We start from the raw sequence: 25,838 nt of genomic DNA, 5'->3' as shown, positions 1-25,838 counted from the left end.
AGAAGGATGGGATTGTCTAGAATTTATTTTTCAATTCCAAAAGAATATTCATATGAATAATTCACATTAGTGACTGGAAAAACTAAGTAACTACAGATACATAACTTCGTAAATAACTTCTCTCCAGAGTATTTGAAAGTGTTCTGAGTATCAGCATTTTGGTCAAATAAGCAGCTCTTAATTATAGTTTTAATTGATTATTAGTATTTAACTACATGTGTTCACAGGGAAAACATTCTGTATGAATAATTATATGCTACACTCAAAAAAAACAGTCATTTGTTTCCACTGCACAGTTTATTCAGCTTCAAATTAGAAAAAAATTACTATGTATTTGACAATTGGCATGCATAAACTTAAAACATTTCAGCTCAAAAAATCGGTTTCTTCCAGTCATGTATTAAGGCGTTCAGGAATTTCACCTAGGCAGACAAATATCTGGATTCAAAAAATAAAGAATCAAAATAGACAAGTTACAACTCAGATTTACTTCTGTTAACAAATATGACCACAGTGAGTCCTGGTAGTACACAGTTGCATTCCTTATCTTTTCAGTGTGTATAGCTGATAGGAGTCAAAGTGACTGGGGAAGAGTTATCTTCAGCAAAACTTTTCTTCAACAGTTTCTTGATTTGGAGTGCTGAATAAGCCATTGTAATGTTATGTCTGCCAGGATAGATGAAACAAAATGAGAAACTCAACAGTCTGTTTGCAGACTGTAGAAGCACAACAGAACACCAGCAGGTTAATACAAATACAAAAACCCCGACCAAACAAAACCCAGAAATCACAGGTTCTCATTCACACATAATTAAAGTTCAGAATCTAAACCTCCAGGTGGCCCTTTTCTAGTTTTTTGTATGTTATTAAATCATGTGCATTTTGTATTCTTGAAATACGATGACTGACATCAAGTTCTTTAAGCCATAGATAAGGAGCTGTTGAAAAAGCAAAGATTTAGGATGACCATAAAATGAACTGTAAAATCCAGACTAGAATGAAATGCTGTGTGAGAACAAAGCCAAATACACAAACAGAAGGAATGAGAAGGGCAAACACCCGACAATACATTAAGAAGCCATTTAGGTAGGTTGTAGGAGTCCAAGGTCTCTGAAAGACATGCAACGCTGGACTAAAATCTGATAGCTGAAATTGGCACCCCTCCTGATGCAATCTAATGCACTGAGCTGAAAACTGCAGCAGTTCACAAACTGATTCATGAGCAGATTAGATGTTTTTGCCTCAAGGCAGTAACATCTGTCAGGAAGGCAGGAAGGATGTCAGGGGGCAGCAGCAGCTCTAGCCCTCAAATTGAAATTTGTTGCCATATCTGTCGTAAGTTCAAGACAGCACTCCATGATATCCTTGCAGACCAGCTTAGGCACTGAGACTGCAGACAAAAGCAACCCACAGCACTTACAGAAAAGCTAATAACTATGTAATAATCTTCCACAGTCTCTCAGGACACAGTAACTGGCAGCCTTAGACCTGTACCTCCTAATGAGACCAGTTAGCTAGGCTGCAGCTTGCACTGAAAAACCAGTATCATCTCATTCAACTGCATTGACATCAATCAAAAATGCAGAGAAAGAAGACAGCTCCCAGTCTTCTCTTTAATAGACTAGTAGTTTCATCAATTTAATATGCTAAATATATTTGCATAACAGTCTTTCATTATAAATGCTACTTTCCAGCCCTTTGGTCTCCCTAGCTTCTCACCCAACCTCTTTTCTCAAGGTCTTCCTCAAAATATGACACACGGTGCGCCAACAATACCCACACAGTCCCAAACGCACATGGTATATGCAGTGTGCTCCTATTTTTTATCTTGGTTTTGGCAAATATTCAAGAATCTGGCTAGTCTTTCTAGACACAATATTACACTGGAAGACACTTGACCAAGTCTCAGTTAGGATTTGAGTCTTTTTCATCACTACTCCCAGAACTTCCACAAGTAAGTGATCTACACTGCCCTGCATCAATGATCCTTCTTTCATGCAAATTTTAGCATGCTTTTTGTTGCATGCTTTTCTCCTCCACGACATCCATATAAATGGACCAGGATCAGAATCTGTTTTCTCCAGGATTCATTCAGAATTTAAGTTGGTTTTACTAGCTTCCAGTCATAATCCCACTTTTGAGAATCTTCACTGCAGCCTTGCCAATTTGACGAGGATCAAGCACAGCGTTTCAAAAACCTTGATCACATTCACTGCCCTTCAACTACTGAGATTATCCTGTGTTGTCTTCCAGAGTCCTTATCTCCTGAAGTCTGATCTTCCCCAGTGTAACAGAACCTTCCGTGCATTTCCCTCACTCAGAGGTAACAGTTGCACCCCAAACTGCAGCAAACCTGGGTCTGGTCTCCTTCAAATTAACATACCCAAATGTACACCACTTCCAGGCGAAGCCCTCACTGCCTGACATCTGTGCACACAGCTGAAATCTCCCCCAGCTCACTGAAGTCCAGGTGCCATGTTGGTCTCGTCACCATCTCCACTACCTGGTCCCCTCTGTGTAGGATGGAAATTTCCCCTGCTGCTGAGAGACACTGGCTTTCTTCCCATTCCCACTCTCACAGTTCCTCACTCAGCTGAGCCCTACAGAGCTGCCCAGCTCTTCTACCAAGTCTGGCTTCCTCATGCAGCAGCCATAAATATCTAGCCAGGCTGTATCCCTCTATCCAGCACTTGTTTTAGCAGCATGCAGAGAAGGGTGGCACAGAGGTAGCATGCCCCCAGGCAACTGCTGCTGGCTCAGCCTGTGCTTCATCCCTTCCTCTTGCCTTGTGGAGGGAAGGGAATGGGAGAACATAACAGAGGAAAGGGACAGGAAAGTAGAAGATAGAAAAGAGAGGAAAAGGCAAAAAGCAAAGGCAGATGGGACAAGTTCATGGGAGGGACAGGTCTTCACTGACTACAGGATACACTCGTTGCATTTCCAGTTGGAAAAAAGCACCAGTCCCTCAGTTCGAGGAACAGCCACATGCACGTAAAACCTGCTTACCAAATAAAATCATGTATAGAGTAAATCACCAAAATTTTTTAGGATCACCTAATAATTGGAAGGCCTTCATAAAGCAGCTACTGTTTTTTCAAAAGTAACACAGGTTTCTTGTAAAGGATTCAATTACTCCAGGCTTTAAATATGCTTTTCCAAGGTCCCTGTCAAATTAACTTCTCATGGAAATAAATATTTCTACAAGTTATTTTTAAATTACATATAATTCTATGTTGAAACAAATACAGCCACATACAATATTTGCAAAATATCTTTTGATGTAAATTGAGATTTTCAATAATAGTGGAGGTAGATGTTCAAACCTGATCTGATCCAAAGTACAAAGCATACACTGATGACACCAGAAGAAGCTTACCTATGTTATCCTTCTCTTTACAGGAAATAGAATAGCAACAGATTTCTCTGTCTTGAATAGCTGAAAGGTTTCTACAGAAACAAAAACGATAAGTACTGTTATAACTCCACAAACACTGAAATCAGGAATTTCCATTAAATTATATGTTTTCTGCTTTTTACTCAGTGGGTTCAATTCTAGTCTCAGATGTTAAATTCTTAAAATATGCCACTGCACACAGAAAACCACACATTTCTTAAACTATAAGGATTAAAAGGCTATAAAGTCATTTCACAAAAATTTGAATTTCTCATTAGATCAGTGTAATAGTGAGAGATAAAACCACAGAAATCCATAAGCTAAAAATAACATTTTGGGGTCGCAACCAAGTATTACCCATGTCTTATCATTTACCTTTTATTCTTTTCACTTAGAATTCCAAGTTTTTATCTCCAGTAAATCTTAACAAAATAATAATACTCAAATGATTGCACCATTTATCTTCAGGATGTTTACTATATCATATTAATATATCAGACCTGACTCCTACTGAAAGGATGCTTCTACATTTAGGAAGAAACTGATTCTTAATCAACTTCTTTTTGGGAATTCTCCTACCCCCCTCAGAGTTTCTGAGCACTTTGTCATTTTTTCATTTATTTATCCTCACACAAGTGACACAGACATGCACAAAACATTTTCCGGAAGCAGGTGAAGAGTGAAGGCACTGAAGTCTGGAGACCACACGAGAGACTCTAGTAAAGAAGAGAACTAAATAGGGACCTGCCTGGACTTCAGGGAGCAGACTTGGCCTCTTCAGGGATCTGCTTGGAAAAGTCCCATGTAATAAGGCCCTGTAGCAAAGAAGGGCTTAAGAAAGCTGGTTAATACTCAAAGTTCATCTCCAAACTTAAGAGTAACCTATCCTAACAAGCCTGGCAAAAAAACAAAAAGGCATTAAGTGGATGAACAACAAGCTCTTGGCAAAACCCAGTAATAAAAAGGAAGCATACAGAAGGTCAAAGCAGAGACAGGTAACCAGGGAAGAATAAAAAAACATTGTCCACGAATGCAGAGACACTAGCAGGTCAGCCAAAGCCCAGCTGAAGTTGGATCCCATAAGGGATGTCAAAGGAAACTAGAAAGTGACAAATGGAAGACAGGAGAAAATGTGGGCCCACTGCTCAATGAGACAGGGGACCTGGTTACACAGGACATGAATATGCTGCCTTTGCTAGCAAGAAGAGCCTTCAGAAACCCCAGGCCCCAGAGATCAAAAGTTAAGAGCAAAGAAGTTGTACCCTTAATGGAAGAGGACCAGATCAGGGAATAAATACACAAACCTGACATATAGAAGTCCATCAGCCCTGGTGGGATGCACCCACAAGTGATAAAGGAACTGGCTGATGTCATTGTGAGGCCACTCAATACCCTTTGAACAACCATGTCGACTGGGAAATGTGCCTAAGAGTAGAGGAAGGCAAACATCACTCTTCAGAAAAAGCAGGAAGGAAGACCCAGGGAAGTACAGGACAGTCAGACTCACCTTGATTCCTGGGAAGGTGATGATGCAACTAATCCTGGAAACTATTCCCAGGCATGTGACAGACAAGAAGGTGATCAGGAGTAGTCAGCATGGATTCACAAAAGTGAAATCATGCTTGACCAACTCAATAACCTTCTACAATGAAATCTACAGTTTGGTAGATGACGGGAGAGCAACAGATATTGTGCACCTTGACTTGAGTAAGGCTTTGACAGTGTCTTCCATAATATCCCCATAGACTGAGGAAGCTGAGGAAGTATGGGTTGGATGCAAGATGGTGAGATGGACTGAAGAGTGGCTGAACAGCAGGTGATCGGTGGCACGAAGGCAAGCTGGAGCCCAGTGACTACCAGTGTACACCAGGAACCAGTACTGGGTCCAATCCTGTTCTGCATCTTCATTTGTTGCAAATGATGGGGCAAAGCAGAAATTTGCTGATGACAGAAAACTGGGAAGAGTGGCTGATACACCAAAGGGTTGTGCTGCCACCCAGAGGGACCTCCACAAGCTGGAGAAAAGGGCTGACAGGGACCTCCTGCAGCTCAACGAGGGGAAGTGCTAAGACCTACACCTGGGGAGGAACAACCCCAGGCACCAGCACGTCTTATGCCAACTTCTGGAAAAGCAGCTTTGCAGAAAACGACCTGGGGGTCTTGGTGGGTCACCAGGTTAAACATGATCAAGCAGTGTGATAAAAATACTAATGGTATTCTGGGGTGCATTAGGAGTGCTGCCTGCAGGCTGAATGAGGTGATCCTTCCCTTTTACTCAGCATCAGTAAGGCTCTACCTGACAGCTATGCACCATCAGTACAAGAGGGATATGAATCTATGGGATAGAGTCCAATAAAGGATGACCAGAATAATTAAGGAACTGGAGCAACTCACATACTAAGAAAGGCTGAAGAGCTGAGACTGCTTAGCCTAAAGAAAAAGCTTAGGGAACTTCTTATTAACGTGTACAAAAATCTGAATGGACCCTGTAATGAAGATGGAGCCCAGTGATGGGACAAGAGGCAACGGCCATGAACTGAAACACAGGAAGCTCTCTCTGAACACACAGAAACATTTTTTACCTCTGAGAGTGACCAAGCACTGGCAAAGGTTGCCCAGAAAGGCTGCAAAGTTTCCATCCTTGGAGATGTTCAAAAGATGTCTGGACATGGTCCAGAGCAATTAGCTCCAAGGGACAAAAGGTTCTGCTTGAGCAGGGGATAGACAAGATGACCTTGAGGTTCCTTCCAACCTCAGCCATTCTGTGAGTCCCAGTTTAGTAGCCCAGACTTTGGACCACCCTTACTATACGAAAACTTCACTTTCTACTAATTAAAATTATGTGACTTGTGAACCCTGTTTCACAAAATTAGTGCTATACTGATCATTTTTACAAAATTGTGTATTTTCTTTACAATTATGCTTACTATGCATCAATTTGTTAGTTTCAGTAATCCCTAAGTTATGCTTTGGATATATGGCAAAAGTACCTGACCTGCTTGAATTTACCAACAGTAGTTTGAAATGGTTCTGTTCTAATGCCATTCAAGCATTGAACTGACACTGCAATGTACTGTGAAAATTCAAAATGACCCTATTACTATCCAGAGCAGTTGTATGGGAAAACAGGATTATCTGAAATAACTTTACACAACCAGAACAACAATCAAGAGAGGTTCAAATCTACTGCAGTCAGTTATCGGCCTAGATCACTACATCAGGTGCCAGCAGAGCTCAAAGTGGAATATCTGAAAATGGAAAACAGCATCTTTTATAGACAGTTATTGCCAATGACTACCAATGATTTTGACTTACATATCAAATTTCACAATGTCTCAGCTTTTTACCAAAGCCAGCTACTTACAATTTCTCAATTAACTGCTTCTCATCCAGTGCACCTGGGAGGTCTCGTTTATTTCCAAGAACTAACACCTGAAAGAAATCATTCATATGCGTATTAAATCCAGGAGCAATGGAAGTTTATTTTTGTCTTTAACTTTTAATTGGCATTATTCTGGATCTTGCAGCTATTTAGAATGCAATAGAGGACATATTCAAAATGACCAATGACTGTGGGAGCATCATGGAAAGCCTGCTCCTCGTCAGGGCCAGATGCTGGATGTATACCCTCTGAAAACTGGATCAAATTATTTCTGGGTGTATTAGTATCAAAAGTCTCCTCTGGAAGTGAATATCTCCATTCTGGATGGCATTACAGGATGGTGTCAGATTAAATGCAAAGAAATGTGGAAGAAAGCATGCATCAGGTACACTCAAGCTGCTGAAGGATATTCAATTCAGAGAACCAGACTGACATTAATCAAAAGTAGGGCCCCAACAGCAGAGGCTAGGTCCTAAACACCCAGACACAATTCTCTCTACTTTTTTTTGCTCCCTTGCTTCTTAACACTGATGCACTGAATAGCTCAGCCTCCAAATCAAGTATCACCTATACACCAGCCAAATGACCAATTCCTCTCCCTCCACTTTGAGCATCCATGGTAGAAATCTAAAAGGCAGCCATTAGGAATTAAGTACAAGAAATGCAGAAAATTTACCAAATAGATGCTGGAACTTCAGAGTTCCTATTTAAGGCTTTAAGTATAAATGAAGATCAGATAATTGGGTTGAGCACATTCTAAGATAAAGTAAGCAACTGAAGGCTTTTCTAGTTAGGATTGCATTATTGTTTTCTAGATGTGCTACAATTCTAACTCAAGACTGTCCCATTATATCCCATGAATCTGGAACATATTAAACTCATTACTTGCAGTCAAGATTAATAAGGTTGCTTTAAAATCTATAGTGCCAAATCCTGAGCACAATAAATTGAAGGAAGTTCAATACTAATTACTACATATGAAATAAAAGTAAGTAAAAAATATATCACTGCACCTTGGAAATTACTGTGCTGGTCAGGCTGGGCATTTGGAATGTGACATTATAACATATAAAAGGCAAGGAACTTAATTAAATACTACTGAAGATACGAGAGACCAATCATTTCAGTAAGGAAAAGTGAGAAGCAAAAAAGCCTGTGAAGAGAGTGCAAAGGACAGGCAATGTCACTCCCCATGAACAGCATAACTACAGATTTCTGTAGGACTTGTTCAATAGATACTTAAAATATAAGATCACAACAATAATAGCAAACCTTATAAAAAAAGATGGAGAATCACTTGAAAAATTCTTCTTTGAGAATAGTGGGAGCAGAGGAGGGAGAGAGAGAAGGAGACTGACTCTATACTTATACACACCAAGTCCCAGGTATCCATGCGGTGTAGATGCCATTCCCATAACTTGGGATGGCATGGGTATGAACATTTACTTCCTTTCCCACAGTTTGCCATGGTGGCAATGTGTGGATAAGTGGGATGTCCAGATGCTAACTAAACCTTCAGCTTCATTACGCCTGGAATTAGCTCCTTCCTGCTGTGGTGTCTGTACTTATCTCAAGTTCCTGTTGTGGTGGCTTATCTTAATGTAAGTTCCTTCTGTGGCTTTGACAGTGTTTTGACACAGTTCAGCTATGTTCTTGAAGTCCTTACACTGTCTACTCATCCTCAGATAACTTAAGATTACTTGTAGTGGCCAAGTGTCCAAGTAACTGCTTACAAAAACGGGGGCCAAGGAAGAGCCATCAGGTTGTGAGCAACTTCTTCCTCATTTGTATGTACAACTGTTTTCCTTCTTATAATCAAGGTACGAACTCTTGCTTGGTGGCGTCAACGTAAGACCAACGATAACCTGATGGATTCCTAAATTGGCAGATTGCATTTAAAGAAACAACATTAGTCTACATCTTCGTAATTCCTCATGAGAATTTCCACTGAATACACTATTCTTTGACACTTCCAACTGGAGAACAGATGCGTATTTGCATTTTTTCCACACAATTTAGTTTGAAATACTAAGTCAAGAAAACGTCAGGACACATAAAAGCCAAGCTCCTACACAATCTCTGCAGGCAGAGGACACTACTTGAAGTTACTGTGTGCCAACCTGCAGAAAGACGGATCTCACATGCCTTAAGATATTGCCAGAAACGTACCTGAGTCACTGATTGAAATCCAGCCAACAAGGGACTGACTGGAAGTAATCACTGTCTGATAATGCCACATGTGAAAACACAATTTTTCCAAATCTATTCTGACCTTTACACAAGAAAATTTACAAACACACTGCAGTATTTTTAAGTTGTTGAGTACTATGAAAAAAAAAAAAAACACAGTAATTTTTCTAAGACTGCTCAATGCATCAAGGCTGCATCATATATAACCTAGTATTTTTAAGAGACCAGAGGAACCAACTCATGAGGATTTAGGCTACACTGTTGATATTCAGGTAAGAATAATAATGAAAACACTTACTGGAATTCCATGCAATTGTGGCTTATCTATCAAACTGTGCAGCTCATTCTTTGAAGCTTCTACTTTTTCTAAGTCTGCTGCATCCACCATGTAACTGCAATGAGAATACAGTTATTTATGGTATTGACCATTACTTGCAGAAATTTGCATTATAACACCTGAAATGTGACAAACATGTTAATACTGACAACAGCATTAGAAAAATCCAGAGTTGTATAAGCCCTGCATTTATTGATACAGGAAGATAGAGTTAAATACAGCCCATGGGGAAAAAATGGCCCGGAATATGCAATTACTTACATGTCGGGGTTGCTGCATGTGCAAAACACACTACTTTTATTGCAATGGGTCTTCTTATGTGATGGAGGTGGACAGAAAAAAAACCATACCTATTTTATTTATATATCATTAAATGTAATACCTACTGTTATAATAATGTATGTTGCAAAGTACATTTTCTATGGACATACAAAAGAAAACTTACACAACTGCATTGACTCCTCTGCAATAACGCTCCCACATGCTTCGAAACCTTGGCTGTCCTCCAATGTCCCACACCTAGAAAAGGTAAGAACACTACAGCCCTAAAATGGTTTTGAACGACAGAGTACTAACCCAACAGAATAAATGAACTCTTACATGCAGCATGCAAGTTGTATTTCCAATTCCAAAGTGTTTTTTAAAAAGTCTTCCTGGCTCCTTCCAGTCAATGGAGGGGGACAAGCACAGAGTGAGTCAGTCCTGTGACACTAAAAGCTCCAAATGTTCTTTTGGAGAATGTTACCCTTTCCCACTCACTGAAAGAAAAGTCTTACACAGACAAGGTGAATTACTGCAAATACACAGTCTCAAAACAAAAGAGTATGACAATTGTATGAACCAGTTATGCAGCTTAATTTTTAATGTGGCTAGGGAGACCTGAGTTAAGAATGTATCAGATCTTCAACAGGATAAGGACAGATATTAAATAAACAGAGAGCTGGTCAGAGAGCAGACTGAATCCACATAAGGGGTGATACTCCCCACTCCAAGGAGCTCCAATACCTCCACAGCTCTCCATTTGTTCAACCAGGGTGCTTTAACAGACACATGGATTAACTAATCAGAACCAAAAAGGAAACAGTAGTATAGGTAGGCCTGAAGTGACTAAGCAGTGATTCTTAAGGAAAGAAAGCTCAAATTCTGCTTATGATTTTATAAAAGCTCCAATCCTGTAAATACTTACACATGCTATTAGTGTCCAGCAATCCCACGGAATTCCTATTTGTTTAAACGTTAACACACTATTTTTCTGTACAGGAGTTACTTACTCTGCTTTAATTGCAAAAAATTCGGTATTTTTGGTGGATGAAAATATCTTGTTTCAAAACTGTTTCTCAGATCAAAATATCAAGTAACATATCTACATCATGAAGGCCAGGGCTGCATGGTAATGTAGCTGTTACAGCTACATCCAAAGACAGTTGTGTTACAAGTGACACACAGATTAACAGTGATGAACACTGAAAAGTAATGGATTTATTCCTCTGTCAAAGAGAAGTAATTATTTCTTCTTTTAATCAGATTTAGCTATCAAAACAATATATACTGTATATCAGATCTAGAAGGTATATATATTACAGAAGAAACAAAATCTGGAAGTAATATACACAGAAGCAAAATTTTTTAATAGTTATCCTCACATTTACACTATAAATCCAAATGTATAAAACCTGATGTGGCAACAGAGATTTGCACAAAAGAGCAAGACTTCACAGACCTACAGGACAAGGCCTTTTTCAATTAATGTCCACTATTTTTTAAATTTCATAGCCTGTAAATCATATTTATATATCAATTTCTGTATAATTTTCAATATCTTATATTCATATTTTAGAAATATTTACCAAATCACCATTAAAATCATTTCCTGAATGGTATCTTACCATTCCTTCCAACATAAAATTATTGTATCACCTAAATGTAGAGTGCCTTTGATCCCCGTATAAGACCAAAAATTTTACTAATGAAAGCATTTCTGACCATGAAGTGGGTATATAGTATTATCTGTAATGACATTTGAAGCACTGTATCAAAGGTCTTAGTAAAATAAACCTTTATACTTTAAAAGTTTTAACGTGATGAATACACAGTTCAACATTATGGTCAGGTGTCAAAACTTACACCAACACTAATTACTCCAATAACTCATCAAGACCTTGAAACTATCCAAAGCCATCTGGTGCACATCCGTGTGTCTCGAAAAATAAACTAAATTATTTTCTTGGTAGACCAGAGAATAAAGGAAAGAAAAGATGATAGGGCAGGCTAGTAGTCAGGTTAGATTTTTGGAATGCTGATAGCCACGAAAATCTACAAGATGATGTAGCCTTGACTAATCACAAAATAAATAATACAAGATAAAAAAATACTGGTTTTGTCCTTGCTTGATGATATACTATACCTTATTGTATTAAATTGCACTGCAGAACTAGATTACTCTCATTAGGAGAAAAAGTCACCTTGAAACAATGGAAAGATAAGTCATTTCCAGTCAGTTTCCCTAATCAGGCTTACAGCTATTCATTCAAGTACAACATGAAGGACACAAGATAGACTAGATGTTTTTACAGTGCTTTGGAACCAAGTTTACATCAATATAGTAAGCTATAATTATCTCAAATATGGAAAAATGTATGAAATGAAAAAAAATCCTCACCTCTTTCCCTTTGAAATCAAAATACTTCTAACAGTAACTTTCTAATACTCTTTATTATATTGAAGAGCCAGTGAAACAGTTAACTACTTTATCCTAAAAACAAATTGCTGCACCAAACCATTTTCACAGTACATGACTGAACAGACAGAACTGTGAGAATATAAGAGGCACTCAGGAAGGAAAGGAAAGAGATCTTAGTGTTGAAGAAGTTTTCTTGCATGAGCCTTGCATGTTTTGTATATCAACTACTTTTGTATCCCAGTATTTAATACACAGGTATAAAGTATATTCTGGGTATGAACAGGGAGAGGCAGGAGACTACACCTTAACAGCTGAACATACAGTTAACTATAAAAAGAAGTTTACTTTGTCTGGTTGTTTTTAAAGAGCGACTGGACTTCCAATTTCTCCCATGGCTTTTATTAGTCACTCAGGAATAAAAGTTTCCTAATACTTAAAAGGTAATTTTATCCCTAGAAGACCAGCTGATTTTAAGAATCAGAAAAAGCTTACAGAATGACCAAACTGAGAAAAAGTTGCTTTGATAGCCAGTACCATTGCCTCACAGAAGATTAAAATCTCAAGGAGTTGTTGTTCCGGCTCAATCTCAAAGGCACATATCTTGCTGGTACTGCATTTTATACATCACTGTTCTATTCTACTATCTACTCCTGTAGTGTAGTAATTCTTATTGTGCTTGCAGGTCTACACTCTCATTAAATAGTGCAATGTTTTAATCTGTAAACTAGATCACCATGATAGAATCACTGTTTACCATATACTTACCTGTTTATCAAATTCTTCTAAAACAGGAAACTTTGGATATATCTCCGTCCAATTTCTTCAGGAAGATCTAAGGCTCCATCTTAAGACCATAACTATTAGCTATGTTTAAGGAGCAGATCCTTTGCTTTTGCACAGAACTGTATGATGACAGTTGAGCAAAAATGCACGTGAATAGGTTCAAAGATTTTTGAAAGCTTTCAGTTACAGGAAGGTTCGTTAACACTCTAGTTGTGTTTCTTCAAATTAGCACATATTGTGGGAAGGCTTGATGGTGATCGTTCAAGTTGCAGGAAAAATGTTTTCTAGATGTTGTTACATGGCTTTTTTCACACATGCTGGGTAGGGTATTTCTTGTGGACAGAGATGTGTACAATGACCCATTTGTACCTTCATGTCAATGTGTGGGTTCAGTACCTACAATCTCACAGTAGTCAGCAAAGTCTAGACAGCCTTTCAGCTGATCAGATGTAATGTCTTGTTTAGGATGACACAATTATGCTCTAGGCTTGACAGTACTGCCTGCAGCTCCTCTGATTATTATTAAAAGAGCTTAAGCCTCACTGCAGACATACAGCTGTTTACATTCAGACATCTTAACCTGCAAGATTAATCCAACACTACAAATATTTCTTCTTGGAAGTATTCAGAAGATATCAGCCATAAAACCTAACCTAAACAAACAGGTGAGGAAATTGTAAGCAGATTGTAATTGTAAGCAGTATTTGGGCAGAGTAAGGCAGCACCAGTAACATCCACCACCACCTCAATGTACACAGACAGGCCTAAGATGTGACCAATGACATGCTGTGACCAATGAGCTCACACGTACACAGCAAGCAGTCATTGCATTCATAGCCAACTCAGTGCGTAATGATAGAGAGCAACTGGAAAGCATGGAACAACTTCAATCACCTAAAATTTAGGCATTTAATCCAGGTGACCAAAATTTTTCTGTGGCTACTGAAGTGCTCAGAGGGCACCAACAGCAGGAAATTATTCCATTCATCTCATCCACCTTGCCTACCTGATAAACCTTTCTTGCAAAGCACCCACTGCTCCCCACCAAGTTCAGACAACTGACTCAGGCTGGGTAACTTACCACCTGGCTAAGCTCAGGAGAGACAAATCCTAAACAATCACCTATTCTAGACTGGAATCTTCAACCAAAAATATCCATCTCCTTTGTCTAATAAACAGAAGAATAAAAAAAACTAATAACCTTAAGGATTTTAATAAATTCCCCTGCAGATACAAATCTATACAGCCTTACTTGTAGTACCTACCAGCCATGCAACTTAATATGGAAGTTAGAATACCTTACTACTCTAGAGTACTTACTACTTATTATCCTTTATATTGGAAGTGCCTCTATAGTTGTTCTTAAGAGTCAAAAAAATGTGCCACATGGTTACATTTTCTGCAGGCAATATTTCTCAGAACACTAGGTTCTTTGAAATCAGTCTCGGCCTTTTAAAGAACTCTGCTTGCACTCTTCATTGGTGATAAAGTCCAACTTTTAAACATACCATTAGGCATTTTAATCATGTCAGACAAAAAAAAGCCACATGCACATTTCAATGTTCATTATTTAATCATAGTATTTTCACTGAAGAACTGGAAATGGACTTAGACTTGCAACACAAAACGTTCACAAAGTATCTTCAACTCCTGACAACAAGCACAGAGGCATTTTAATGGGAATGAGTATTTCTGAGTGATCAGGGTATATTTGCCATTTCATCAGAGACACAAAGTACAATCCTAGAAGGATCAACAGGTGGATTTTAAACAGGACACAAAAGCAAAGTCTGTTTTCAGAACCTCATGATGCTTACGTCCACGCTGGGTTCTCAGGCAGGAGTGTACCAGGGAACCCAGTTTTAGAGATAAGACTGCAATCCTCTTGATCTCAACATTACACATGCAAGGAACTAAACCATCCTCACCTCAATATTGTGTCCTCAGTAAAGCAGAAAGCCCTGATTCTGCAGGACCATGTGCAATCCTTTGTACCCTCTTTTCACATGACCATGACTATATGATTTTCTAGACATCATAATCTGAAAATTTCTGGTGAAAGCAGGCACATTGAAATTCTAAGATGTAGGCACACCAGGCATTTAGATGACTGCGGGGAAAGAGACCAGAGGCAAGGACCCTATAGCTCAAATCAACCAATCAATAACTACCGCAGTGATTATTAACGTTGCTTGTCCTTGAAGGACATGTAACCATGAAAGCAAAAATTTGTATTTGCTCAACAGCAGAGAAAATGCAGGAGGATGTGCAATGGTGGGTATGCTGGGAAAAGGTAATCTAATATTGGCAGATAGGACAAGAAAAGGACGTTCTCCCATGACAGATTAAGTCCACAGCTCCCTCATGTATTGTCCCTGCCCTCTACCTCTCAAGTCTGAGCAATCCTGAGACTCACAGCATTTAACAATGGCACAAAGATGCTGAAGACAGAGCTGAGCAGGGACAGCATTTATGGTTCCCATGTGTCCCAACTGGATGCTGGAATAGAGCACGTGTTTATGTAAGTTGCAGATAACTGCAAGATGGGATGGGATAAAAAGATCAGAAGCCTAAAGTACCTGGACTATCTAGAGGAATGATCTGAAATAAGACAGCTGAAATTTAACACAAGCAAGTTCAGAATACTACAACGGGACAGAGGGAGCCAAATGCACAAAATGAATAACCAGGTAGAGGGGCAGGACAAAAAGCTTGATTAGTTCACAAACTAAATATGCACTTCAACAGGGCTGGAGATCTTAAATCAGCATGGACTATCAGAAGCATCTTACGTATGGTTTTGGAAGTATGTACTGCCCTGGCCTCAGTGTCTGGGAAGCTTCTATATTGGTTTTGAGCATCAGTCTACAGAACAGACACAGGCAAATTTCAGAAACTCCTGATGAGATAAAAAAGGGCGAGATTTTAACAATATGACCTATAAAGAGGGGGGAGGTGAGCACAACCTTAATGATTCCTGGGAAACGGCTGCCAGACTTAGAAGAAGAAAAAAGCAGCTCAATTTGTGATGACAGCAACTCATGTCAGATTCCAGGAAAAAAACTTTCTAACACGAATGAAAGAACATTGTACAAAACAAGGGATGTTGCAGAACCTTCTTCATGGAAGAACAAATTTTAAGAAACAATTACAAATGATATCTAAGTATCTGATTCACCCTTCAGATCAACTCTTGGTCCTCATTTTTGGGATTCCTGACAGTTAGTCTGAATGACTGGTGAAACATTCATCATTGCCTTTTAGACTCAGGACACTACCTTCTGACCCCAAGTGTTTGGACTACTGTAGAGGCTCCTAGAGCATTCCTATCTAATGCATGATCCTGTCTCACCCTCTGCAGCACACAACTCTCAAGAAAGATAGAGTCCCCAAGGCTTTTCTCAAACAATCAGAAGGGAAAGTACTTTCATACTTTTCCTTCTTAATTATTCCTAGAGTAATTCCAAGTATGCTCCCCATTTATTCTTTGTGCCACTCTAATCCTCATTTAACTCCTCTTCACAGAATCACCAAGGCTAGCAGGGGCCTTTGGAGACTGCATAATCCAACTTTCCCTGGTCCAAAGCAAGGTCACTAAGAGCAGACTGCTCCAAAGATGGAGTCTCCATCTGCCTGGTTCCAGGGTTTAATCCTCCTCACAGTGGAAACACTTTGTCTTCTGGTTTAAATGGAATATTTCAGTCTGTGCCCACTACCACTTGTACTGTCACTGAATACCACAAAGAAAAGTTTGGTTACATCTTCTGGCTACATTGATGTGATCTTCCTGAGCCTTCTCTTCTCTAGGATTAATAGTCTCAGATATTTCAGCGTCATCTCACACAAGAGATGCTCCAATTCCTTAATCATCTTCATAGGCTCTCTGCAGTAGCTCCACACCTCTTTCGTACTGGAAAGCCCAGAACTGGACAGCACATCAGGTATGGCCTTACCAGTGGTGAATAAAGGGGCCCTCCTTGGACCTGCTGTCAAAACTCTTCCTAATGCAGCCCAGGATGTTATTGGTCTCTCGGCTGCAAAGGTACGCTGCTTGCCAGTGATCAACCTGGTGTCCACAAGGATCCCCAGTCCCCTTCTGCAAAGCTGCTTTTCTGTCAGACAGCCTGTAGTGGTGCTGGGGTTGATCCTTCTCTGGTGCAGGACCTTGTTCCTAAGGGTCCTATCAGTCCATTTCTCTAGCCTGTCAAGGTCCTTCTGGATGGCAGCACAACCCTCTGCTGCACCAGCCACTCTTCCCTTGTTGAAGGTGCACCCTGTGCCACCATTCAGGTCACTAATGAACTCACTAAACAATCCCTGGGATTTAGCACTAGTAACTGGGCTTCGGTCTGTGGATGACAGCCCTTTTGAATCTACCATACAGCTCTTCCTCATAGACAACTATCATAAATCTCTAGGACATCCAGCAAAAATCTTTGTTTTATAGAAATAACCACTTTGACTTGAAATCAGTCCAGACACAGCACAGCTTTTTCAGAGTGATCCAAGCCATACAGAATAGCCAGTATGTGCTGAAACACTGGCTGGAGCTATACAGGGAGTACACACAGAGGCTTGTATTACTGCATGACATTTGAAATGACGATATGACAGAAAAGATAACCTGAATAGTAGGAGAAAGCATCACAAAGCAGGAGGATTCTGCTTCTATGAGGATGCATGGAGACCTGAGAACACTACAGTTCAGAGGAGGAGTGCTGCAACAAAGGAAGCTGGCAGAAGAATGCACAGAACTGGTATCCTTGTCCTCCCTCTGCCACATTAGAGCAAAGTACAAGCAGCAAGAAGATCAGCTTTGCTCTCCCGCAGCTGGGCCTGTACTGGGTGTGGTGGGGGGACACCGGCATCTAGTGGTGACAGCCGGGGTGACCACAGCCCACCCCCGCCAGCTCCAGCCGCCTGAGCACCTGCTCTCCACTCCCCCCAGACCACAATGGCTGGGAAGTGCAGAATCGGCCTGGCCATGCTATTTCAAGAAAAACAAGTGGAAGAGCAAGGGAAATGAAGCTGTACCATTATCTATGCCTATACATGTCTGTGGTGCTCTATTTCCTTTTAACTGAGACTGTTCTAATACCGTCACTGCAAGAACCAAAGGCTGGTTAGGTGAAGATCCCAATCACTTTAAATAACAGTTTATAATTCAAATCTTCTGAGGTTCTTGAAACTTGGCTTGTTAAAGTAAATTTTATTTACTTGTTAAAGTAAATTTTATTTACTGTCTAGCTTGTTGAATAGTAAATCTCACCAAAGCAAAAGGACTGCTAATACTAAGCAGATCCAAAAAACGGAAAATCCATTAAAATCAGCACACAGCAAAACTTGTTTGGTATTAAAATCTCAAAGCAATCAGACAGTTCCTTTGTAAGGAAAAAAAAAGACAGCCATCAGTTTTGTAATGAACTTCATTAAAATAGTTCTAGCAGATCCCTAAGTTGTAGTACATTAAATACTTTGATGCTAGAAATCATCCGGTACTTTAATACCTCAACCACAACCTCAAAAGATAAAGTTTCCTGCTTCGATTTCAAATACTGTGTGGTAAAATCATTCCTTTTTTGCCTCCTTTTCTTGGAAATAACAGCTGACTGGTTATTAAATATATTGATAAGCCAAAATTTGACAATTCACGGTTAAAGCTGACAGCCTTACATTTCTAAACATGTTTAGCTTCAATTCAAGAACATCTGAAACTGGCATTTTCCTACAAAATGCTTCGGCTTGTGTAAATCACTTTTTTCTTTTATTGTGGTTCAGATAAATACTCATACACACAGGCATGCCAGTGACCATACTTTTACATATTAAGATTAGAGACTAAAAATGAGAATAAATCTACTGGCTTTTGGAAATGACCACCAAAATCAGAGGAAAGGAAAGAAGACCATGGGCTTCGGTTCTTTCTGCCTTCTCGAATTGTATGGAATCTGCAGGTGGAACTGAAGTAAAGAAACCAGGCAGCGACACTGCACTAGCATGCTACTTCCTTCCTAGTGGCCTACCCCAAAATACAGGAAAAAACAGAAAAAGGATTAGTATTACCTAATTGCTGAGTTTGCAGCTTAGTTTTCCAAAGGTGATCAATCTTATACATCTAGAATGCAAATTTTTCACTTGATGACTTTTTGACCCAGATGATTTCTCAGCCACACTTATTATAATAAGTTTAACTGATTCTGTTTTGCAGTGTCCCCTGAAACCTTTGGAAAAGGTCAGACACAATGCTGGGTCTTCGCTTAGCCCAGACATCATACCTGTCATGTTTAAAGACCTTCACGGGTTTAGTAAAATAACACTTTATTCATGAATTTTAATAGCTGACAGTCTAATATCAGAGTATTTCTATGAAAAAGGTTGCCTGTTTTGCTGGTATAAAAAGGTTAAAGAAAATTTCACTTTGAATCCCCGTTACTGGGCTGCAAAAAGCTCTTAAAAGGATTCTAGCAAGAGGCACCCCCTCATCATTCTTCAGTCATCAACTTATCAACAAATGATGTCATTCTTCTCAAAGTAAAACAATTCTGGAAATTGTATGTAGCAATTAGGCTGTAAGATTTTAACCTAGATACAGGAATAGTGACATACAAGCAGTTGATCCTGACAGACTTTTAAGGAAATAAGCATCTATGCGTAAGAGTCATATTCCCCTATACCCCCTTACTTTCACTGAATGCTGTTGTAACAGAGAGACTGTGAGAACGAGTCAAGGTATCTTCCTGCGCAGACTGGCTTCCAAACCAAGTATCATTTTTGAAACTAATAAACATATTATGTTAGCATTATCTCCTTATTCTTAGAAGCTCTATTATAGCAACTATATATCAAATTACTCTTGAGAACAAAGAGTAAAACAAGGTACAGTTCCACAGACACACGCCCTCTCTGCACAACTTAATCTTGCGACAACATTTGCTCAGACAACCCTGATATAAACTATTGGTCAGTTCCTTCTTGAATTATCCTACTTTATTTTGAAGACTCTGCTTACTAGTAAAAGATTTTTGCCAAGTTTAATGACCCATCAACAACTTTTTTGTTTTCCTCCACACCTGACAATTCTGCAGCAGCATCGGTACCTCCCTCCAGCTATGGTTATGTTCTCTCTCTATAAATCATGGCCTCATTGTTTCTGTGCAAAAGACAGACAACAAAGGATATTCCTGTTCCTGTGGATTATTTATGAACTATGGGTTAATGCCATAACCATTTTATTGACTGTGGCATCTCTGGACTTTGATCAGTGGTTTAGGAGTCATACCAAACCAGAGGAAGAGTATAGAACCAGGGGAGAAAAGAACTTACATATTATGGAAAAGGAGGGAAAAGTCAAGCTAAAGACAAAATCTAGATTCCTTTGACCTAATTTTAGCTAGAAGTTGTGAATTTGATCTAATCAACCAGGCTCCCCTCATAATCAAACAACAGACAGTGTCTTAATGCTACTGGAGTGATTTACCTCTATTTTGATGCCTGTGTGTCTTTATAGCTCCAAGAGATGGCTCCCTGATAATTGACTTAAGCTAGATGTTCTATTTCAGCATAGCTAATGTGTGAGCTAAACCACATTCTCCACTGAGATGCCACAGTTAGGAGTCAAGTTGCTCCAGAATTCACTTACAGCTGGGGGTGGGGGGAGAGGGTGAGAAAAGACAGGTACACCGCCAGGAGTCAACTCAGCTACCTCAGTAATTCCACATTTTATGACTTTTCTAAATCAAAAAAGTGCAACAAAGCTTCTGCCTGGCATGGAATATAATGAAATCAAACAGATCAATGTAACAACGACATATATTACTATAAGACTATTTGCTTTAAAAAAAGTTAGTCTGGAGCTAGAAAAAACAGATAAGGGTCCTATAATCTTAAAAGAAATTTCCTGTCTTACACGCTATTATTTATTCACTCTGTATTAATTCAAACATGCACACCTACCTTTATGGTAACATTTCCTTTTGTTATTTTTCTCATATTGAAGCCTACTGTAGGAATCATATCTTCTGTGAACTGCCCCGACTAGAATATAAAACCAAAATTATATTTATTATTGAACAGTTGATACATACAAGAAAGGTTCTCATTTGCAACCTAAAAAAATTTATTTTACAATACTGTAAAATACCACATTAATTTTCAGCAAGAGCACTGGCCAGCACTTCAATTACTGCATTGTCAGATCAAGGAAGACTGTTCATTTCAGTCCCTTGAAATGATCTTTTATTCTCTTCAGCAACAAAGATCACCCCAGAAACCACGAGACTTCAGATAATTCTTCATCTGATTCTTTGGCAGCACAGCCAAAATATAGAATTGTAGAATGATTTGAGCTGAAAGAAACCTTCAAAGGTCACCCAGTCCTACCCCCAGTATGATAAAATAGCATAAAACTGACTACACCATCATTTTTTCCTGTAGTTTCTCACTGTTGTTACCATGGTTTAACTCCAAATATAAAAGCAGTGAAGGACTACTCATGTAGAGATTACTATGTGCAGACTTGTTTTTTCTGTGTAGGTGACAGCAGAGGAATCCTGCTGCAGAGCTAAGAGAATGCCATTAAGACAGAAAAGTACAAGGTACTAACTGAGTGCACCATAAACCCCCAGCACAAAGGTGCTGCCTCCTCCCCCAGTTCAGAGAAATATTTTCACAACAGAGACACTTCTCATCATGCCAACGGGAATCTTACAAACTTCTACCCGCTACAGAAGACATCTTTTGAGGATAAAGACAAAACTCAGATCCAAGTAGGTAACTCATCATTCATTCTCCCTTTTGAAAATGTATCATTAACAAGCTGTTGCATCTCCTGGACATGGTACAATAGGATAGGCAGTTAGTTACATAAATTATGTCCACACAGAGGCCCAGGTGCCCTCTGCAACATACACAGCAATCCTGGTTTTCCAGTCATCCAGCAAGAAAAGCAGGACCTTCTGGACCTGTCACTGCCCTTCGCATCTATCTGCCCATATTTACCTCATCAACTCATGTGCCCTGCAGGTTTTTTTGGAAGAAAACATGGGTATATGGACAAGGCAGGATGCAGCCATGCTCCATCAGTTCCCTCTCTTCTGAAAAATGGAGAATCAGAGCTTCAGGGTGCAGCAGAACAACACTGTGTCTCTCAGTCCACCCCTCCAGAGCTATTCCTGGGATCTGTACGATTTCTGAAACTTTTCCCTTTCCTGTTTGCAGTGGAGTGAGAATACACTCTGGCTCCAGTTTGCATTTACAATCTAAGGTTAATAATTTTTAATGTGGGGATTTAAAAGCTGTATAACTTTTGACAGTTACATCATTGTCTCACAAGATTTTAGAGTTTGGAATTAGATCCTTCAGGCAAGAAACAACTTCCATCAATTCCTTGTTCAACCTTACTTATGGGAATCTTCTTGCTAAATTCTGTATTATACATCTTCACCATCTTTTGCCTCTTTTTTTCCTCTTCTTCCCTGCTTCAGTAACTTGTCAACAGCAGTAGCAAATAAAAGTGAAGACAAAAGCACCTGCAGTTTCATACAGATACATGTACACAGCAGTGACAGAAGCTTTTAACTGAATGTAGTAAGACAAAGCCAACCAGTAACCATCTTATGTATCAGGTACTGGTCTGCCCAGCAAAATGGTGGAGTCACCATCCCTGGAAGTGTTCAAGAACCGACTGGATGTGACACTTAGTGCTATGGCTTAATTGACAGGGTGGTGTTCGGTCAAATGTTGGACTTGATGATCTTGGAGGTCTTTCCCAATCTTAATGACTCTATGATTCTACAAATTTGTTAAAATACGTAGTATATATATTTGTGGAGGACTGACATATAAACACATATGAACACATAAACACTGAAAACGTAGCATCATTACTCAAGGACAGCAATGCCTGGAAAACCAGGCAGCTGACTCAAGAGGATATAGAAAATCAGAATTCCACTTTTTTCAGCAAATTATACATCATATGTAATATGCTATACTGGCAGACAAAAATAAAATAAATAAAAAAACCAAACCACCATAACTGCTCTGGTATTGGGGATAGAATGTAAACAATTAGCATCCCTTTCATTGGTCTTTAGCCTTTTCCTCTAAAAATTCCCCATTCTGGTTGAACAGAACCAGATAGAAAGAAACTATTATGTCTACAGTTTTCTCTCTCCCCACACAGTGAAGAAAAGAAAGGAATAGGTTGAATCATTTGCCCACGTTAGTCCAAGAGCTCTGATTACTGTGTTTTGGTTTAAAGCGTTGTAACCACCTAACCACCATAAAGGAAAAGTATGTACTATTGTGCTTGCTAAGGAAGGTTTTCGTGACAAATTGCCTATTTTTGTGAATACTTAAGAAGTTCAAAAAAGTTTATTGTGTATTTCAGTAAAAAACAGATTTCATCCTGACACAAATGAAAAATAACTGATGCTAAGAAGTTTGCAATGTCCTCTGAAAGTTTCTGAATACTGAACTGATAATGAACACTGTCACTACCCCCTACCGCATCAACAGCCACGGACCAGATTCTACTCCATTACATCGATGCACATCCACAGTAAAACGCAGTGACTTTATCCAAGGTTTCCACTGGTAACTAAGGACTAAATATGGCTCAAATTCTTGAGAGCAGAGACTGTCTCAAAGGGTGTTTATTCAGTCTTAGCACGGTAAGATCTCTGAGTGCTAGTGCAAAGTGAAAAAAACAGTAATTTCCAACGGTTTTTCTTGATCCACTGCAGCTTGCATTTTAAGTAGCCAGTATTTTGCAACAGTTATTTTCATCATTACACTCTAGCCACATATTCACAAACACACAGAGTTCCCAATCTGTTTGCCCTCCCCATATCAACAGTATTCAAGAGCAAACTATTATTCATTGCCTTATCCTAATTTTTTTTCAAAATTCTCCAGCCACTTTTCTTTGGTGATTATCATGGCATGTCATCTCCAGACTGGAAGATCCAAAAGCTACAAAACCTGCAATGTGTGACCCTCCCTAAGTCACAAAACATGAATGCCTTGCAGAATACTCTTAAGAAATAGCATTTGCAGGGAAAATCAGACCTGCACTAACAGGAGTGCTCTGGTGTTCAAGATATTAACACCACAAACGCCTATGATGCCATTCCACTGGTGGTACAGTACAAGGGAGTGGACAAACAGTTACACACACGTAGTCTGACACCACACAGTACTGAGGTCTCTGAACTGCTGTGTTCTTCTTTGCCCTGTTCGTGAAAACAATCCAGGAAGCAATGTAATCTGTCGTGCCTTTTCCCCATTCCTTGGCAAGGCCTGCCCTTGGGAAATGAACACTTCCAATGGGCATAAAAAGCACCGAGGCCTGTCTTACCAAGACCAACTGAGTGCCTAACAAACCAACTAAAATACCAGCTACAGGTATATTCTACTGATTGCTGATGTCACCCAAAACATACTTTCACTGGCCACTCACTTTCACCTTTTTCTCCTGCTCTCTCCACTTCTTCATTCACACTAAAAATCTCCTATTTTCCCCTTAACCCATGATCATATACAAAAGCAAGTAACAAATATCATACACTCATGTCTTGTCTCAATTTCTTTGACTTCAGCCCACATACCTCCCAGTCTGGTTTTGATTCATGATCCACTAGCTTTTCATGATAAGGACTGAAGAACATCTAGAAATTTCCATCTCATAGCAGCTGAAGCTTGAGATACACCTCACAAGAAGTGCCGCCATGCAGAAAAGTATATGCACTAAGCTTCATTATTAGTAGTAAGCAAATGTAATGTATATATATATTTCCATCCTCTGATGGAAAGCAAATCTTTGGGATGGACCCAAATGCATTTTGGAGGGCATAGCAAACAAAGATGAGGAATGTATTTCAGCATGGTGACAAAAGAGAAAATGTCATGGTAGGCGTCAGCATTAGAGAGGCTGCAAGACCATCACCAGAGGGGGAACGGAATGTTGGAATCAGACTTGAATGCTGGGAAAGAGCTGTGGAGGAATTGTGGGAGGCACTAGTATTGATGCAACTGATAGGAGGAGAGAATTCATTAACAGGCAATTTGTGGCCCTGGGGGATGCACAATATATTATTGTGGGATACACAGGACATGAAAAGCAAACCTGAATCACGGCAACACCCCATGCCCATGAACCTGCTCCAAGATGGGCACACTTTGCAGCTACACCCAGGAGACATCTCGTTCCTCCCTCTGAAAACACTTTCACACACACCTGAGCCTGCTGCTGTGAAATTGTCGAGGTGGCAAACGATGCAAGAGCTGCCTCAAGCTCTCTCCCGCCCGCCGCCCCTTCCTCCATCCCTCGCACCGCGTCTCACCACATCCCACCGCATCGCCGCGGGACCTCACGGCAGGCGGTGGCATCGCCGCAGCAGCAAAGCCCGCACTTGTTGCCAGGGGAAAGGCCGCAGGGCGGCGGCCCCGGGCGGGCGGGCGGCCCCTCCAGCCCCGCCGGGCGGCCGCGCCCGCCCCACCCCGCGGCCCTGCCCCGCCGCGGGGCCCCGCCCCGCCCAGCCCCCGGCCGGGGGGCCGCGTACCGCCAGCACGGTGAGCAGCGTGGTCTTGCCCGAGTACTGCAGCCCCACCAGCGTGAGCTCCATCTCCTCCTTCCAGAACAGCGAGCGCAGCCACTCCAGCAGCCGCGCCACCAGCGACAGCATCCCGCCCAGCGCCCCCGACCTGCGGCAGGCGCCCAGCCCCAGCGGCACCGCTTCGCTGCTGGGCATGGGAGCGCTTGGGGGAGGCGAGGCGAGACGAGGCGGCGGCGGCGGTGGCGGGGCTCGGGCCGGGCCGGGCCGGGCTGGGCTGGCGGTGGCGGGGCTGCGCGGGGAGCCGAGCGGCGGGCAGGGCCTCACGTGACGGCGCCGCCGCCCTTCTCCCGCCGCCACTCGCTGCAGAAGGGGAGGGGGCTGGGCTGGGCCGGGCAGGGCCGGGCCGGGCCGGGCAGGGAGCAGCGGCAGCGCCCTGCGAGGGGCCGGCGCTGGCTGGGCTGGGCGGCCCTGAGTGCCCGGGGAGGTGATGGAACCACGGGGGTGGGCGGGCGCCT

General features: G+C 40.8%; 1 protein-coding gene across 2 annotated transcripts; it reads right to left on the bottom strand.

Annotated features, from left to right (window-relative positions):
• Positions 1-278: 278 nt before the first annotated feature.
• Positions 279-25,643, bottom strand: LOC116443023 (ADP-ribosylation factor-like protein 8B). Of its 2 annotated transcripts, XM_032106807.1 has the most exons (8): positions 25,330-25,612; positions 20,720-20,800; positions 9,749-9,822; positions 9,265-9,358; positions 6,759-6,826; positions 4,143-4,209; positions 3,377-3,447; positions 279-666 (listed from the first exon to the last, which is right to left on the bottom strand). In XM_032106807.1, exons 1-7 carry the CDS (start codon positions 25,516-25,518, stop codon positions 3,394-3,396), a joined length of 627 nt encoding a protein of 208 aa, XP_031962698.1. In that variant the 5' UTR covers positions 25,519-25,612; the 3' UTR covers positions 279-666; positions 3,377-3,393. The 2 variants fall into 2 exon arrangements, with proteins under 2 accessions (XP_031962698.1, XP_031962697.1); XM_032106806.1 differs by lacking the exon at positions 4,143-4,209 and having other exon boundaries at positions 25,330-25,643.
• Positions 25,644-25,838: the final 195 nt, after the last annotated feature.

Source organism: Corvus moneduloides, chromosome 4 (assembly GCF_009650955.1).
Source record: "Corvus moneduloides isolate bCorMon1 chromosome 4, bCorMon1.pri, whole genome shotgun sequence".
NCBI lineage: Eukaryota > Metazoa > Chordata > Aves > Passeriformes > Corvidae > Corvus > Corvus moneduloides.
The sequence above is the reverse complement of the archived record's forward strand: the minus strand, read 5'-3'. Positions and strand labels throughout refer to the sequence as shown.

Excerpts from the sequence above, each read along its gene's own strand:
- LOC116443023 (XM_032106806.1), bottom strand. The coding sequence starts at position 25,518 with ATGCCCAGCAGCGAAGCGGTGCCGCTGGGGCTGGGCGCCTGCCGCAGG. Across the intron at positions 9,359-9,748 it reads AGAGGAGTCAATGCAGTTGT|TTACATGGTGGATGCAGCAG; the intron begins GTAAGTTTTCTT and ends TTCTCATTGCAG. Across the intron at positions 667-3,376 it reads TAAAGAGAAGGATAACATAG|ACATAACATTACAATGGCTT; the intron begins GTAAGCTTCTTC and ends CTATCCTGGCAG.